Source organism: Antedon mediterranea, chromosome 7 (assembly GCF_964355755.1).
Source record: "Antedon mediterranea chromosome 7, ecAntMedi1.1, whole genome shotgun sequence".
NCBI classification, from domain to species: Eukaryota; Metazoa; Echinodermata; class Crinoidea; order Comatulida; family Antedonidae; genus Antedon; species Antedon mediterranea.
Genome location: NC_092676.1, coordinates 10,741,224 through 10,760,224, shown reverse-complemented (window position 1 = coordinate 10,760,224; position 19,001 = coordinate 10,741,224). Strand labels below are relative to the sequence as shown.

Below are 19,001 nucleotides of genomic sequence, written 5' to 3'. Positions count from 1 at the left end.
TAGATGAGAGAGATACCACCTAATTTTACCACCATGGGATGCCCATTGGCATCTTTATACCAGTATCACAAACGACAGACTTTTTCTCTGCTGCAAAAGGCCCGCCAGACCCCCCGAGGGAGGGCCTAAAAAGGGGTTAGCATAGATGAGTGAGGTACCACTCAAAATTAATGCCAAATGAACAAGTTGTGTTCATACAATACTAAATGGATAACAACAGACTAATTGTCTGCTGCACCGCAAGTGCCAGATACCCTAAAGTTAGACTAGAGACCCCCCTTCCCCCAACTAGCCCAGCTTAGATATTGTAGATACCACCAGCAACAAATGTTATATGATTTAGCACATTGTAAGCAATACCAAATGACCTATTACAGACTATCTGTACACTGCTCTGGCCCTGGCAGACCCCTTTAAAGTTCGATTAGAGACCCCTCTTTTCTCAACTAGCCCAGCTTAGATATTGTAGATACCACTAGCAACCAATGTTAAATGATTTAGCACATTGTAAGCAATACCAAAATACCTATTACAAACTATCTGTACACTGCCTTGGCCCTGGCAGACCCCTCTAAAGTTCGACTAGAGACCCCATTTACCATTTAAGTATGGCGTAGCTTAGATATTGTAGATACCACCAGCAGCAAAAAAAACCACCCAAAACAACATGTTTAATTGAATAAAGTTTAACTTTAATCGAACTAACCGAGTTTCACTTAAAACTTATATAAGCCAAATATATATAACAAGTACAGATTCGGGTAATTTTGATCGCAATTTGAATCGCAAATTTCTTACTGTGAATGTTGGTACTGTTAAGTGTTAGATATAATATAAACAAATATACAAATAAACTTTATTACTGTGAGTGTGGGTAGGCCCTACTGTTAGATTATAAACATATAATATACAAATAAATAAACTTTATTATACTGACAGTTGCTTCTCAACGTTTGTATAAATTAGTAATTTAAAAATATATAAACGTCGTAGTGGTGTATCGTTACATGTACTTTACTATTTCAATCGACTATGACAGTGAGAGTTTTAGCAAAGTATTAAATCGTAAATGTTTCACTGTATGTAGTGGTGTATTATGTATAGGCCTAAAAAAAAATTTAAAAAATATATTTCGTTACTGAGTGGATAAGAATATATTTAAAAATGTTTCGTCTTTGTACCTGTCTCCTTCCCCATCCCTCAACCCTTAATGTTACATACAAAACACAAATTGGGTTTGTTTAAATGAGTCCAAATAAAAAAAATTGACTCATTTTGTGATTTTGTGACAAGTTTCTCTCTTGGAAGTAATTCCCAGGGTGCTAATTTTGGTTGACTACATAAATCATTGTGTATATTTATTCGTTTCTGTAAACGACAATGTATTATAGTCCTGCAGTACGTACATTTGAAATCTCCAGTTTTTTCTCGCTGGAATTACTGTGTATTCGAGAACCATCTGTGGGCACGACCATCTAGTATTGTAAATTTTTGGTCGTCATTTGAATCGAAATTGTCTTACTGTGAATGTGGTTACTGTTAGATATATAAACAAAATATACAAAGAACATTTATTACTGTTACTGTGGGTAGATTACTAACAGTTGCTTCTCAACGTTTGTATTAATTAATAATTATAAAAAATATAAACGTTGTAGTGGTGTATCGTTACATGTACTTTACTATTTCAATCGACTATAACAGGGACAGTTTTTAAAAAGTATTATAAATCGTAAATGTTTTACTGTGTTTAGTGGTATATTATTGATAGGCCTATAAAACATTTTAAACAATATTTCGTTACTGAGTGGATAGAGAATATATTTAAAAGTTGTCCTCCTCTTCTCCATCCCTTAACTCTAATTTTATGTACAAAACACAAATTGGGTTTGTTTAAATGAGTTCAAATTAAAAAATTGGACTCATTTTTAAGACAAGGTCTAATTCCCAGGGTGCTAATTTTACATAAATCATCGTGTCTATTTATTCGTTTCTGTAAACGACAATGTACTATTTAGTCCTGCGGTACGTACATTTTTTACGCTGAAATTACTGTGTATTCGAGAACCATCTGTGGATACGACCTAGATGGTACGCGAGCAAAGCGAGCGTACCATCTAGTTAAAACAATTTCATAATATTTTATCAGTGTTTCAAAGATTGAAATATTAAGATTTGTAAATACATACAAGGTTTGCCTGCCATCAGAAACATGTCAAACTATTTATTTCAGTAAAACTATAATGTTGTATATCTTTGACAAAAGACACGACCGATATATGAACAAATTTATTTATATTCTGATATGACAAAAAAAAAGCAAAAAACCTCAAATTTTAATTTCCAAAGAGAAGAAACCTAGAGGAAAGCATATGAGAAGCATGTTCATTGAAAAGACCTAATAGGAACTCCCAAATGAATTGTTGAACCAAAGTGCTTGATGAAATAAAATAATTAAATGGAATACTGAAGAAGTTTTTAGAGTTTCTAAGGATTGAACTACTGGACGTATTTGAAAATCCATAACTGAAAAGAACAATTTTTCATTTTTAAGTTTATTTAAACCTTAATTCCTTTAAAAAAAATGTACTGGATAACAATAAAAAAAAAAAACTACACAATACTGTAAAGTCATTTTAACAATCAGTATCACTCACACAATTATACAAGACGTTTTTAAAATAGATTTTATTTCTTGTTTTCAAAAAACAGTGGGAAACAAAATACTGAGACTTTAAGATGATTACACAACACACCACACATAATAAAACTTTCACACTACATAACCCTCTTACAATCTGGCAACAGATATCACAAAATACCAAATAAAACACACTTATCTATACAAATTAATACACGTTATTCCTTTTTAAAACAAAGTTTTAAGTTCAAGTATAAACATAATCATACGATTTATCAAAACAAGAATAAATAATCATGATAAAATAGGTTATATAATATTATATACCACCTATATAAATTCCTGTCATTTGTGGGATAAGTCAATAAACTTCACATACCGCTGTGTATTCAGATTTTTATCGACTGAAGCCTGGACAGCATGACCCTTAACAACAGCATAGCAACAATGTTCTGTGCATGCTTCAGCAAGAGTGCTGTGAAATAATATTATTTGTCGATGGAAGACCGGAACTACAAGAACGTCCTCACCGGCCTCCCTAACTACAACAATAGAGTATATCTCCGGTTGCAATTTTGCTCTGTTGAGTGACAATGAATACTAATTTACATAATGATGCAGACTGAAAAAACCCCAAAAAACAAATCAAATATGCGGTCAGTGGGCTAGAGGTAAATATCAAGCTTCAGATGTCATTACAAAAAATAGGTATCTTAACCTATCTTGAAGATTTTTTATTTTTCCATTGGTGAAAGTGCGATCCTTTTTTGTTCTATTGTATGGTTTAGTAGTTTATGGAAATTGGATGGTGGAAATTAAATTATTAATACGGCCTGTCGTATTATTAAGGAAAGTATCTCAATTGATGTAACATGTACTGCAAAAACAAAGGGCATTTATATACTAAATGATAAACATCCATTACACCAACCATCCATTAACCACGTAAAGGTCAGAAAAGCGACTACGTAGCACACGATGTAGAACAAATATCTAAATTCATTCGTCCCCTTTTCCATTCGTGCTTTCAATGACAATTACTGTTGAATCACCTTGTTGTCTACCGTATATTGTATCTTTATTCCAACTCTACTTGTTTATCTTTATTTTTACTTATATATATTTTGTATGTTATTGTATTTTCATGTGAGCAACTGTGCCGGTCATGAATTTCTGCAAGGACCAAATAAATCTGAATCCTAGGCCTTTCAAATGAATCAAATGTAGGCATACTGTGTATGTTGAATAAACACATTTTAAAATGAGTGCAATTTAGTGGGACTTCTGTATTTATTAGAGCCATAAATTAAAACTTCTATGGAACGCTAATTTACCTATAAATCGCACACCTATAATGAATTTATCATTACGTTAAGTTCATTCAGGTATTATTCACATTAGCTTCAAATCTCTTCATTTTTTTAAAGTTTTACGTATAAGTGCCATACGCTGTCGATGAGCTTCCGTAACATTTGGCCTTTTGTAAGTTCGTACATCCTCGCCACCAAAACCTGGAACCCAGATATTCCAGTTACGTTCTGTAAAACATAATCAAATCATATACATACTGTATCAAATGTCAAAATAAAAAAAAAAAATTGTTCGTTAAGTAAGTAATCTAACAACAGGATGCTGAGCTTGTGTAATTATATTTATAAAACACACTTTAATAGATTCTTGTCATTTTGATTGGAGGATTGTGGGTCACATAATATTAAATAAATGTTTTATTGCCTTAATGACATGATCAAGAGTGAAATGTATATGCGCGCAAATACTGAAAATTCATTGTAACTACTATAAAATAGTAACTTGAGAGTCAAAGTAGTCAGTTAGTACTAAACACTCTAATTTAGCTATACTTTAAAGTATTTGTCTAACTGATTTAGGGACTTTTCAATTTGCATATCTCAACTGATACTCTATGATATTTTTTTATGATTTGTACATACGGCAAACAAGTCTACTGCCAAATGTCCACTGACCCTGAACAAAATCTAGGCTAGTGATCTATAGATCGTAGGTTTGGGATGTGTTCCATCCAGAAATCCCACTCTTGATGATGTATTGTATGAATTTATTAGAGTAGTTTAATCCAATCAAATGAAAAGGATATAATCAGGTGAGTAAAACAAGATAATATAATACAGTATTTGCACTTGCATAAAACTGAACTCTTCATATCCTCCAATCAAATGACAAGGATCTACTTTTAGGAAATAAAAGTACTTACCAAGGTATAGCTGGACATCTTTAACTTCTAGTGTATTTGATTTACGGTGTTTAGCCAGTTGGCAAGAGGAAGTTACAACAGTTTCTATAAAGTCGTCAGCAATCTGTAACAGCATCTACAAAAAACAATTCAAACTTTATTCAAACTCACATTGTTTATGATAATCCCCTTTTATGGTGTCTCCAGATAAATCCTTTTTACACAGTTTGTGCACTGACAAATGTAATTTTCTTGATTATGATCAAAAAGACATTCTAGCGGCCTTCTCATTATAACTAACAATTTGTTTTAAATAAAATTGATCAAAAACAATCATTAAACATCAAATTTCAATGTCAGAAAACAGGCTTAAACAGTTACTTACCTCTTCTACATCATCATCTAACTGTTCATTTGGATCTACCTCTCGCACAAGATCTTGAAGTTTTTTCTTGTCTAAAACCTACAAAATAAACAAATCAGTTTCCATGTTGCTTAGAAGCAATTAATATACAGTAGTAGTTGCCAGGGCACTATGATTTTTTTTTTTTTTTTTTTTTTTTTTTTTTTTTTTTTGTCAAGATGGCTGAAAGGTTAATGTTGTTGTTCCTTGTTGTGTGCAATTTTTACTTATATTTACCAAGCTGTGTTAATTCACCTAACCTAATATTTGTTAATGAAATACCAAATCTCTTTCAAAATTCCAACTGTCTTATGTTTGCTGACGACCTCAAGATTTACAAAATTATTACCACTACTGAGGACTCCGTTGCACTTCAGGCAGATCTGGAAAGACTCGGTACGTGGGTTTCCGACTGGAAAATGTCCCTGAAGTCCGAGAAATGCAAAGTCCTGTCTTGCTCTCTTAAGAAAAAACCTATTATTTTCGCTTACTCAGTTCAAGAAGAAGTCCTTGAAAGTGTAAACTCTTACCGGGACCTCGGCATTTTCATCGACCGTAAACTGACATTTATTTTACACGTTGATCATGTTGTCAGAAAGGCCAATAGGCTGCTTGGGCTGATGTGGCGCAATTGCAAACATTTTTCTCCATACACCAAACGTGCGCTTTATCTTTCCCTCGTCCAACCATCTTTTAATTTCTGTTCAATTATTTACAATTCACTCTCTGCTTCTCAAGCCTCCAGAATTGATCGGACCCATAACAAGTTCTTGCGCTTTGTCGGCCCAGCAGCCAACCTGCCTCCTATTGTTTCCCCGACATCTAGGAGAGCAAGACAGGACTTGCAATTCCTGTATAAATGTCTTACTTCTAAGTTTGATTGTGATCTTGTTTCGTTGTTTTATTTTAATGTTCCTGTTCGTAATCTTCGTAGTAAACCCTTTCTTCATGTTAAATTTTCTCGTGTCAATGTTTGTAAAAATGGTATTTTCTGTAGACTCTCGTCATTGTACAATTCTTGTATTTTAAAAAATAATTCTTTAGATATTTTTAACTGTAATTTTTCTCAATTTAAATGTATTATTAATGAAATTATTTAAATTTTCTTTTTCATTTGTATATATTTATATTGGTTCATATTTTATAGTTTAGCTTTATTTTCAACCTGTTATTGGTGTTTTACACTGTTGGTTTGATATAAAGAATAAAGAAATTATAGTACATGCATACAATATTTAAAATATTTATTTTGACAAACCAAAACTGACAGTTTCAGTGCTCATTTCATGAGCACTTTCTTCAGTGACGACCATATTGTTAAGCCAATAACCAATAACGCTAAAGGAAAGGGACACCCTAATATTTTACTTAACTATTATAAAAGTAACCCTACCAACTAAATATTCAGAACAATTTATGTTTAAATCGGATTTGTAGTTTTCTAGTAAACAGGGTATTAAAGTTGTTTTCAAGACTTTTGAAAATTGCCATCTTGTTCTCATGGTAGTTGTGACGTCAAATACCGTTCTATTGGTTAAGCGAATCCGCTAATATGATTGGCTAATAACGCGACATGCGGTCATGCAGGACGGCGATGACACGGTATGAGCATGCACTGGCTTGGTAAACAAACCTTCGATCGATCTTTTCTTCTGCAAGCCATTTCGTAAATCTCTCAGCTATTGTTAATCTATTGTTACTTTTATTGCTAGGGGAATTAACTGGCAAACCTTCCAAGCGGAGGTTGTTGGTTGACGATGCAGTGCCTACTTTATTTTCGTTCAACACGAGTTCTAGGCCTAGTAATTCTTGTAGTAGTAGTAGCGGTACCGCAGCGACAACAAGGACAACGAAAGAGAAGAATGTTGTCTTTTTTCCTCACGACGCAAACTAACTCTCTTTCTGTATATTCTGGTTCCAAATTTTCCGCATTATAAAAACTCCAAGCCATATTCCGAAAATATTAGGTATGTTAGGCTATTTAATTGATTTTATTTATGGTTATCCTATCCCGCACTACCGTATTAAAATACTGTACTAAAGACGATGAACGTTTTGATTTGCTTGAATGCGACACATAATTGCTCTTAACCTGTCAAAATGGCGCTGTTCAATTTGCGTCATGTTGTCGTTTAAAAGTCTATTTTTTAACTACCGTAAATTGCTTACTATTGTACCTTGAACCATGGTAATCATGTTTTTATTACATTTATCTATAAGCACAGTGGCACATTTAGCCCATGGTGTTCCTTTCCTTTAATAATATGGTCGTCACTCTGAAGAAAATGCTCGTGAAATGACAACTGAAACTGTCAGTCAGGTTAGTAACTAATTTTGGTTTGTCAAAATTGATTTTTAAAATAAATTTTAATTACATTAAAACTTAAAAAGTCGATCCATCAATCAAATGTGCAGATTTTATCAATGGTGATCTACAACATGACACTGTAATGTGAGCTGTAACCTTTTTTTGTAGTAGCCAACCAGATACAAGAATCACTACACCATCAAATAGTAGTAGGACGTCAATAAAATAGAAAATCAGGCAAAATTAAAAATTAGTGCTTTCTGTTTGCTAATCTACTAAATCTAGTAAAAGCAAAGATAGCGGCACAACATAGATAACTGTTTCCAAGCTCCTATCTTATAACACTACGCACCTTGTAAAATCTATAGACGCCATTCAGGGGGGGACACATGAACATAGGTTATAGCGCCTTCTATTTTGATTTATAATGGAAATGGTTTAAATTTTGCGGTTCGCATCGAAGTATCCGTAATTAACCATCTTGAGGGTTGATTCATGGAAAAGGGAAAAAATTATGTAAACAAAGTAAAATAAAAGATTCTTTTGGATCTGGACACTTTTTGATTAATTATGTGTGTTTACATTGACATGCTTGGTTATACAACTTCGTTTTTTGATCAAAACATTGTATGATATTGCCTTGACAACAACTTATTCCGGTTCAAATTTGTCAGCCGGAATAGCGTCCATAGATTACAAATGTCTCACGCAGTTACCTATACAATCTTTGGTGAAACAGCCGTTGCCAAGGACTAGGGGTCTAGTAAATCCTTAATTGGTAGTTTTTTTTGTCAACTGTCAGACATTAAACTTTAAATGAATTATTTACCTGTGCTTCACTAACTCCCATTGAATGCCCTGACACTACAGGACTCGCCTTAATAGATGGTGGTGTACCACCAATGCTGCCTGCAGACACTGAATTAACAGGTAATTGGCTTGTCGGTATGCCCATGGATGCTGCAACTGGTTGACTTGATGTTGCCACCACTTGAATAGGTTTTACAGAACCCTGCTGTGAAACTTTCCATTGATTTTGCAACTAAAAATAGAAATATTCAAACAAATATTTGTGAGTAGAATAATAATTTTTATTTCATAGTTATTATTTATCTGAATAAATAAAATAAAAGTGGTGGTAAACCACAGAATAGAGAAAAAAAATATTCCTATGCAATGAAACAATTTTGAAGCTAAGGATTGCATGGATTTACTAAAGTTGAATTTAGCTTAAATTAGGTATAGTAAAAACTTTTAGTGCATTCAATTGTTACCTTTTCCTGTTCTCCAAGTGCCCGTCTGTGTAATTCTTTCAACTTTATTAAATCTTGTTCCTGCTTTCCTGAAATCGGACCACTTTCCAAGATCTATTTAAAGGCAACAACTTAATTAATAAAACTTAAATCCACTCTAGTTTATTTGATGTTCCTCGTCCTAAGACTGAACTTAAAAACGTAGCTTTGTATATAGAGCTCAACCTTACTTAATATCTCCCGTCCTTTATTCGGAAATCTACTGTAGGAAATTTTAAGACAAATTTTAAATCTTATTAGATTCAAATCCTAAATAAAGTAGTAACTAGTTTTCTGACCTGTCTCTCTTTTTGAATTGTGCTTGTATTTAAAAAAGTACAGTACTTTATCATGTTAAACCTCTGTGTATTATATTGAATTCTTGTACCTGTATTATGTTTTAATATTTGATTTATTGAATTTTACGAAATCTGAAAATGTTATCACAATTTTTATATTTATAGTAGTTTTTATTTATCCGCTTGGTATACCAAGCGGATAACTCCTTGTTATTGTATGAGATCAACATTTTTGGTTATCCGCAACTTTAAGTTGCGGATAACCCCTTGTTATTGTAAAAATCTTTTTTTTTTTCATCTTTATTCTTCTTTCTTTCCCGGATTTTTGTGCGCAGCATATCCCCTATTGCTTGTTACTATATCATATATATAACTTTTTCATCATATGGACATTTACCTGAAGTTGTGCACCTCCATATTTTGAATGACGTCAGAGTTGCGCAACGTGACTTACGCGCGATTTTATGAATTTCAATGATTGGTCATAGATTATAAACCAAAAGTCATTTTGTTTTGACACTTAGTGAAAATTTAAGTCATATCAAGGGCAAACTTTCTATGGATTAAAAATGACATGTTTCACAAGAAGTTAAGCGCGCACGCGCATTTAAAGTTTCAAAATGCGCAAAATTAATTTCTAATCAACTTTCTACGCTGATCATGACATTTTGAGCATGTCAAAAATTCCCGCGCGCGCAAACAAATTTACGCGTATGGTGCGCACGGAGCATGAAAATCATGTTTTTTCTCTTGAATTATGATTTTCCAGCCTTTCCTAGTCATTTTAAAAAAGATTGACATCATTTCAAATTAAAATGACGTCATACGAACACGTTGATTTAGACAATTTGCGCGCATTTTTGTTGAAAAAGTTACAAAATAATGTCAAATTTATGCCTACTTTGAATCTATTATAGCTCCTCAGGATCAACCGTTACCCCCAATTTTTTAAATTTAATATATAAGCAGATATGTTGTAGATATGAATTCATGCAGAATCTTTACCCCTCGGATGTTATGACGTCATCGTATGGCCACACGAATGTAAAATATTGGATTTTTGACTGTTTCGTTATTGCTCATTACATTAAATAGAGCGCATATCGCTTATACGTATTCCATTTCCTCATATATTTTAATACTGTCTAGGTCAATCAACTATCTTTCGCATGAGTTAAAAATATTTTAATTTTTATGACGTCATCATGTCTAAAAATGTAAATAATGTGGGTCACTTATTTTTATCTTTACAGTAAATTTCAATCGGTTATAGCTCGTCAGAATTATAAGTGATAATCATGATTAAAACGTTTTCTGGAAGCTATTGGATTGTAGATACGAATTCATGTGAATATTTTGCCAATCAGATGTTGTGATGTCATCATATGGCCAGTTAAATTCAAAAAGTCATATTTCATCTCTTGCGTAAAAGTTCATTGCGTTTAAACGAGAGCGCATCTCACTTTCACGTGCCCAAAATTCTTAAAATTTGTATTAATGTAATTATTTAGATAATTATCTTCTAAAATTGTTATCTTTATATGCCAATTTGATAACGTCATTGTGTTAATAATTGGATTTAAAAGATGGGTCTCGTAATTTCGTCTATTCTACACTGTATATAACATACAGTGTATTCTGTAAACACTGTAATATGCTGTATGCTACAAAATAGGTACAATTCAGCACTGTAAACATTCTTAATTCATGTCATAGGATGGTATAATAATTGTCGAAGTTTATATAGTTTAAAGTATGTGCATGTTGCGTTTGCGCGGATAACCCGAACTCGTCAAAGTGACGAGTTCAAATCTAGTTTTTCTGTATTATTCTTCTTTCCTTCCTTCCTTTTTGTGAGTCGCGTTTCTCTAAAATGTGTAAACATAACATTTCATAATTTTGACAACATATGGGCATTTACGTGAAGTTGTGCACCTCCTATTTTTGAATGACGTCATAGTTGCGCAACGTGACTTACGCGCAATTTTATGAATTTCAATGATTGATCATAGATTAAAAACCAAAAGTCATTTAGTATTGACACTTTGACAAAATTTAAGTCATATCAGGGGCAAACTTTCTACGGATTAAAAATGGCATGTTTCACAAGAAGTTACGCGCGCACGCGCATTTAAAATTTCAAAATGCGCAAAATTAATTTCTAATCAACTTTTTACGCGTTTCATGTCATTTTGAGCATGTCAAAAATTCCCACGGGCGCGCAATTTTTTACGCACGCGGTGCGCACGTAGCGAAAAAACATATTTTTTTCTCTTGAATTATATTTTTCAAGCCTTTCCTAGTAATTTTGAAAACAATTTAGAACTTTTCCAGTTTAAATAACGCCATACGAACACGTTGAATTAGACAATTTGTGCGCGTTTTTTATGAAAAAGCTTAAAAAATCATCAAAATAATGTCTTTTTTTAAACAGTCATAGTTTCTAAAGTAAACCGTGAACCGTTTATTTTTATTACAAAATCTAGAAGTTGATGAGTTGCAGATGTCGGATCATGCATCAATAAGGCTAAAAAAACATTGTGACGTAATCGTATGGCCACACGAATGTAAAATATAGGATTTTTGTCTGTTTCGTTATTGCTCATCACATTCAATGGAGCGCATCACGCTTATCTGTATTCCTTTTTCTCCTATATTTATATATTGTCTAGGTCAATCAACTTTCTTTAGCATGAGATAAAAATATTTAAATTTTTATAACGTCATCATGCCTAAAAATTTTAATTACGTGGGTCATTAATTTCATCTTTACAGTAAATTTTAATCTGTAATAGCTCGTAAGAATAAAATGTGATAATCACGATTAAAACATTTTCTGGTGATTATCACATTTTCTGGAAGCTATAGGATTGTAGATACGAATTCATGTAAACATTTTGCCAATCGGATGTTGTGACGTCATCATATTGCCAGTTGAATAAAAAAAGTCGTATTTTCATATTTTGCGTAATAGTTCATCACATTTAAATGTGCGCGCACCAACATTTTACGTATTCAAATTTCTTCTACACGTTAATATGTTGTTGCTAAGATAATTTTCTTCAGAAATTGCTATCGTTGTGTTGTTTTTTTTATGACGTCGTCATGTTAAATATTTGAATTAAAGGCAGGTCCCATAATTCAGTTAATATGTCATATAATATACAGTAGTACAATGTACACCAGCATAGTCTCTGATGTGAGCAAATTGTTGTTTGCCGCCCTCTGTATCATGTAGAATTAATGTCTCCTTTTATACACAGTGTACTGTATAATTATAATACGTTAAAAACTATAATAAGAGGTGGTCCTGTATTTTCGTGCACGTGGCATCTGTCGTGCGGATAACTAACTCGTCAAAGTGACGAGTTTCATGTCTAGTTTATAATTAATTTTTTATGATAATGTATTTTTGTATTGTTTGTATTGTATTGTTTGTATTGTATTGTCGAGGGCCACAATGATCAGCTTTGCTGGATGGGCTACCCTTATGAAACATGGTTCAATAACAAATTAAAATAGTAGGAATAGTAAAAGGATGATGAAACTAACAGACCCATTAAAATTGTCTTAGTGGACAAAAAAAAGAGAAGTAAAAAGAATAAACATACAAAGGAGGAAGAAACAGAAAAAAGAGCGAAAGTATACATGACACACACACATCACTGTATTTACCTCAATCTGTTTTTCAATCTCTTTGATTGTTTCCAGTAGTGTTTTACGTGGCGCTTGTGCAGGTCTTATAACTGGACTACCTATAGCTTGTGTTAGAGAAAGTTGTGGTTGTTGGTTTGCCATTATGATAACCAAAGAAATGCTATTAAAATATCTGTAAAATAAGGTAGTACTAAACATTTATTATTAGAAAATTAGGGAAAAATAATTTCGATGCCCAGATTTGGGCCGAGAAACATTGGTGAAGCACTGCTGGGCTTGAGAATTTTTTTTAAAAACAAACATTGCCAAGACTTGAATGATGACATTTTTGTATTCATCCTCAAATTAAGGATTTGGATAAGGTCTTCTGTGTACCAATGTCAGCCGTAGTGTAGTGGCTAACATGAACAACACATCTGTTTATAAATTTGTTGGTTGTTTCGAATGTTGTTCCTTCATATCGAATAGTTAAAATTTTTCAACAGCCTCAATTATGACATGGACGTGGTAAAATAAATATAAAACTGTTGATCCATACACTGTGACAGCCTGTCACGTGACAGATTCAAAAGTAACTAGGCCTATGCCAAATATGATAAAAAGCGTATCTAGCGGCCCCTTCTTCATACAAAATACCAGATGTTGATTTTAATTTTATTATCGCGACCGATTTCAAGCGCAAACGCTTTCATCTGACACCTAGCTAGTAGGAGAGAGGGCCTAGGCCTACTAGCTAGAGAGTAGGCCTCTACCTACTAAAACTAGGCTATAGCTAGACTTGGTCCTACTAGCTACTACCAGCTAGGGCTAGGCACGCTAGGAAAGGTAGGCCTCTAGCTAGACTAGCTAGCTAGGCTAGCCTCCTAGGCCCTACCCTAGCTATATATTATAGGCTAGGCTAGGCCTAGCTAACTAGGCCTAGGCTAGCTAGCTAGCTAGGCTAGGCCTAGGCCTACCTAGTAGGCCTAGGTAGAGTCTAGCTAGCTAGGCCTAGGCCCTAGCCTAGGTAGGCTAGCCAAAAGAGGACTTCCTTAGTTTTACATGAAAAAAATAATAATAATAATAACACCTGTAACCTAAATTACTGAAATTACAGCATACTGAAAACAAATTTGAATGATATATATCTGTTCTGTTCTGTATTTTTGTCTCCCCTACTACTTACTAATGACGAATGTACTTCTCGACGACGAGCGAGTAGCAAAGATTATATAGCGGCGCTATACACAGAGCCATAATGGTTCTGGCTATACAATCTTTGCTAGAAATAAAATAAAATACACCTAACACTTGGAAGTGACTATCATGTGTTCAGTAAAGAAACCCATCTAATACTTGATAAATTTTGCAAAATATATGCCAAAAGAGCATGGAAAAAGCGCTCCGAAATTAAAAAATAAAATACACCTAACACTTGGAAGTGACTATCATGTGTTCAGTAAAGAAACCCATCTAATACTTGATAAATAGATCTAGAGATTGTACCCGATTTCCATTCTGTATTGCAGAGTAAGACTTGTATAGTGTAAATTTCTGATGTTGTTGTTTTTTTTTTTACTGTATCAGTTGATTTTATGTTTAACTTTATAATGTAATTTGTTAATTTTGCAAATGTAATTTCTGTTCATTTTAGGCCTTTTATTTATATCTGTATTTTGTATCATCATTGTAAACAACACTTAACTGCTGCATGGAGACTTTAAATTTATATTTACAAAACTTTAAAAACACAATTAAATCAGGAGGTAAAATGGTTAATAAAACACTAAAAATAAGATTAAATATTAAAATTAGGAAAATCGAAATAATAATAAAAATAATACCACTTTAACTAAATAACAAATAAAGATCATAATTCATAACATAATTAAATGATATACAGTATTAACAAGAACATAAATAATTAAATAATAATAAACAATATAATATTTAAATTAAATGACATTTTTAATAATAGGTCTAATAATATTTTCTTTAAAATTAACATATTAATAACATTGATAATAATACTAATAATAAATAATAGTAAGTATTGTACTTTTTGCTCTTTAGTTTCTTTTTATACAATTCGTTTCCTTTCATTTAAATGTTTTTTCTTTTATTTTCTCTTTATACTTTTATTTAGCCTTCTGGCTAACTTAATGTATGTAATGTATGTAAGAACGCACCGTCCAGAAGAACGTGTGCCGCCGATTTAAAGGCGTATGTTCAATAAAGTTATTGTTATTGTTTGTACAGTAGTAGCAAAGATCTTATATACTAAAGATAGGACACTCTCGGAATTTTACGTGAGATTTATGTAACGCACATGGAGCTCATTTTATAGGGCGCCCTCTCGCTCAAACGAGTAGATTTATGGATCAGGTATGTCTACTGTATTGTAACTGAATACTCCATTTTTTTCATCACAATAATTGCGGTAATGTGCGATTAAATTATAATAAATTATTTCCTGTACTTTGTATATCTCTATTTGTTTTAATTACTGAATATTGTTGTTATTATTGAATGTTTATCATCATCCTCAAAATCATCATATAGGAGTAATCATCACTCACATCACTACTACTTATTTATGCTTTATACTTATCCCTCTGGTATTAACAATACTAAGCGCATCGTATTCCGTTTTGTTCTTGATATGTTCTTCCTTTTCATCCAGCAGCAAAACAGTACAGATTAGGAAAATATAGTTGTCAAATAGTGTGTTATAAACAATTAAAAAAGAACAAGAAGTCACTTTTTGAAAATCACTACTTCGACTATTATTTTTATTGCAGTAATTTTTAGGAATATATTTATAAACAATCATAGGCTTAAGCCTACAGTCATGACATGAAACAGATTATGATAGTCAATTCTGGTACAATTCATACTAGGACTACTGCATTGTGTACCCATCATTCGCCATGACATTGATCATTTGTTATTATAATTTATTTAAAACCTGAGATAGCAATTAGTTATGTTATAGTAGTCTCAGTTTAAAATTAACTCAATAACTATTGCAAAATGATGCACGGGCCACCCAGAGGAAATATAAAAAATGTAGAAACATTGAAATAAAATCATCATATTTACAATTATTCAATCATCATACCAGACCGTCGTAATGATCATCATTTCTAGCCGATAATGCACAGACCGAGGCGCGTACAGACCTCCTACAACTTTATGGCATACCTCATAAATGTGATACTTTAATTAATTTTTCACTCTTCTTCTTATCACTGATTATGTCTCTGTTGAAGAATTTAACAGCATAGAATATGCGTAGGTTTACGTACGTTTCAATTAGCAATGTTTCAATTGCTGGTGAACAAACATTCAACTTCATAAAATGTGTTAGGAACTAGCTGCTTTAGGTCTTCCAGTTTTCGATTGATTTCTCGCATCGCACTGTTACAGATATCCCAATTGTGCTTTACACTTGCTTTCTTGACGACGTAACCGGCTACATATTCTAAAGTATTTAGCGGAGTCATCTCAAAGTCTTCTAAGCAGCAGTCGTCGTCAGTGGTGGCATCGTTGTCTTCTTGATCGGCAACATGCGATGATGATGATGATGATGATTGGGCCATCATTATTGCATCAATTCCATCTAGCTGTCGATCAGTGTCTGTAAATTAATAATTGTCTAGTGAGTTTTTGCTTTATCATAATTAACGTTTACGTAATTATAGGACGTCTACGTGCATGCTAATTGATTTTCAAATTGGTTAGGGCCTAAAATCAAATACTTAAGCCTAACCTAAAACCACTAACTAACTAACGGTTGAATTTCATAAATATTACTGTAAGTATTTATAAGATTCAATTAAAAATTGTTCGTTAGGGCTACTCAACGGATAAGTAATATAACCAGGGAACAATAAAAATAGTGTAATTTCACTGTTATTATAACTAATCATAGAACAATAAAAATAGTGTAATTTCACTGTTATTATAACTAATCATAATGTCCTAGCCTAATAATGAATTATTTCATGCGTTAATATACTGTAATGTATGTAACGGTTAGTTAAATTAAACGAAATAAAATAACCATGAGACAGAAAGCAAATATTTACCATGAGACGGAAAGCATGAAATAATCAAGATCACAATTTGTTTTATTAAGTATTATTATTATTATTATTATTTGTATAATGTAAAAAGAGGGACTAGGCCTACAGCGACATGCCAATTGGGCTTCTTGTAGTCAGCACGGCCTATTCTTTACCATTGCCGCGTACTACCCTACGCCCGGTAAATTAAGTATTGTTTTTATGATACAAATTAGTATAAAATACATGTTATTAATAGGATAAAATGTTAAATTTCATTAACATTTATTTGTTTTACCAGAAACAAGTTAAATATAGGAATATTATTAAACTATCCTTCGTGAAAACGCGTAAAGAAATGATGGACAATTATTACAAGAATCTTTAAACAATGCACTGCAGTGGAGTAAAGAATGGATGTTAGCTTTTAATAAAAGCAAATGTAGGGTGATGCACTTCGGACATTCAAATGTTCATTTTAAATACCAAATAGATGAAGTTGAACTGGAAACAGTTGAGAAAATAAAGAACCTAGGAGTACTAATTACTAATGACTGTAAACCAAGCCAACACTGCGCCAAAGTATCTCAGCGGGCCATGAACTGTTTAAGAAGCATCAGAAGGACTTTCGTATATTATTATGGATAAGGATTGTTTTAACGTCATCTAAAAGCATTATGTACGCCCACATCTCGAATGTTGTGTTCAAGTATGGAATCCGTATCTTCAAAAGGACATAAATGTAATTGAAAGAGTACAACGTCGTGCGACTAAATTAGTTCCATGTATCCGTTCATATTCATAATTATGAAGATCGACTAAAGCTTCTTGGCCTAACAACCTTGTACGACAGAAGAATTCGAGGTGACCTGATTGAAGCATATAAAATTGTTAAAGATTTCGAGGGTGTAGCCAAGGATGACTTTTTCCAAATGAGAAGTAAAATTAGCCGAATTACTTGAGGACATCACCTGAGATTTTTCAAGCCTATTTTCCATAAAGGATTGAACTGTAGAAGACATACCTTCTCGCAACGAGTAATAAACCATTGGAACAGTTTACCAGCTGACGTTGTTAATTCTGAGACCACTAACACCTTCAAGAATCGCATCGACACAATGTAGTTGATATGGGGTTAAAAAGGCATTCGCCTAAATTTTCCCATTATAACTAAACTAAACTAAACTAAACACCAACACGCCCGGTCACGCTATCGTAGCGCCCGGTTGATAAAGCGAACTGTTTATACGGCAGTTTTTACTAAATAAATTGCATACAACGAACAATTAAATATTAAAATCGCGGATTACTCATTCTTGTGATATATATTCTTTGGTAAAGATCTATAGCGCCACGAAGTCTATCTTTGGTAGTAGTAATTACCTACAAAGAATAAATACAGGCAAAGAATATATATCACAAGAATGAGTAATTCGCGATTTTCCCTGTAACAGTAATATTGTCCATGTGGTAGGGCGCCGCCATAAGTGTGGATGTATCTGGGATGTATACAACTTTTTGTGACGGTTTCACTCCTAATCAAAGGCTGGACCACCGGTAGTATTTTCATGATAAAAAATGTTATCAACTACATGCCAACATGTTAAATACTATTTGGATATTTAGTTGTTCGTTTTATGCAATTTATTTAGTAAAAACTGCCGTATAAACAGTTTGCTTTATCAACCGGGCGCTACGATAGCGTGACCGGGCGTGTTTCTGTTTTCACGAAGGATAGTTTAATATTCCTATATTTAACTTGTTTCTGGTAAAACAAATAAATGTTAATGAAATTTAACATTTTATCAATCCTATTAATAACATGTATTTTATACTTATTTATATCATATAAAAACAATACTTAATTTACCGGGCGTAGAGAGTACGCGGCAATGGTAAAGAATAGGCCGTGCTGAGTAACGATTCGTTGATTTTTGGTGTTGCTGTGTTAGACCTTTTTTATGAACTAATTTAGCATGTTAGTAAATAATTGTCTGTAAAAGTGAATGTACACTAGTTTGTTAATAAATATGTATTATAACATAGTTTACAATTGCAAAATATATTATCATAATTCTATTTAATGTGACATATATCTTATCTTAGTCTTATTTAGTATGTATACATCCGCCCTTATGAGGGC

General features: G+C 32.8%; 1 protein-coding gene across 5 annotated transcripts; it reads right to left on the bottom strand.

Moving 5' to 3' along the window:
- Window positions 1-2,197: 2,197 nt before the first annotated feature.
- On the bottom strand, window positions 2,198-14,068 carry LOC140054512 (transcription initiation factor TFIID subunit 12-like). 5 transcript variants are annotated; one of them, XM_072099531.1, is made up of 7 exons: window positions 13,882-13,981; window positions 12,831-12,984; window positions 8,839-8,931; window positions 8,442-8,606; window positions 5,239-5,316; window positions 4,875-4,989; window positions 2,198-4,179 (listed from the first exon to the last, which is right to left on the bottom strand). In XM_072099531.1, the coding sequence occupies exons 2-7, from the start codon at window positions 12,951-12,953 to the stop codon at window positions 4,055-4,057; spliced, it is 699 nt and encodes a 232-aa protein (XP_071955632.1). In that variant the 5' UTR covers window positions 12,954-12,984; window positions 13,882-13,981; the 3' UTR covers window positions 2,198-4,054. The 5 variants fall into 5 exon arrangements, with proteins under 5 accessions (XP_071955632.1, XP_071955630.1, XP_071955628.1 ...); XM_072099529.1 differs by having other exon boundaries at window positions 2,203-4,179; window positions 8,394-8,606; window positions 13,914-13,953; XM_072099527.1 differs by having other exon boundaries at window positions 2,204-4,179; window positions 8,394-8,606; window positions 13,978-14,068.
- Window positions 14,069-19,001: the final 4,933 nt, after the last annotated feature.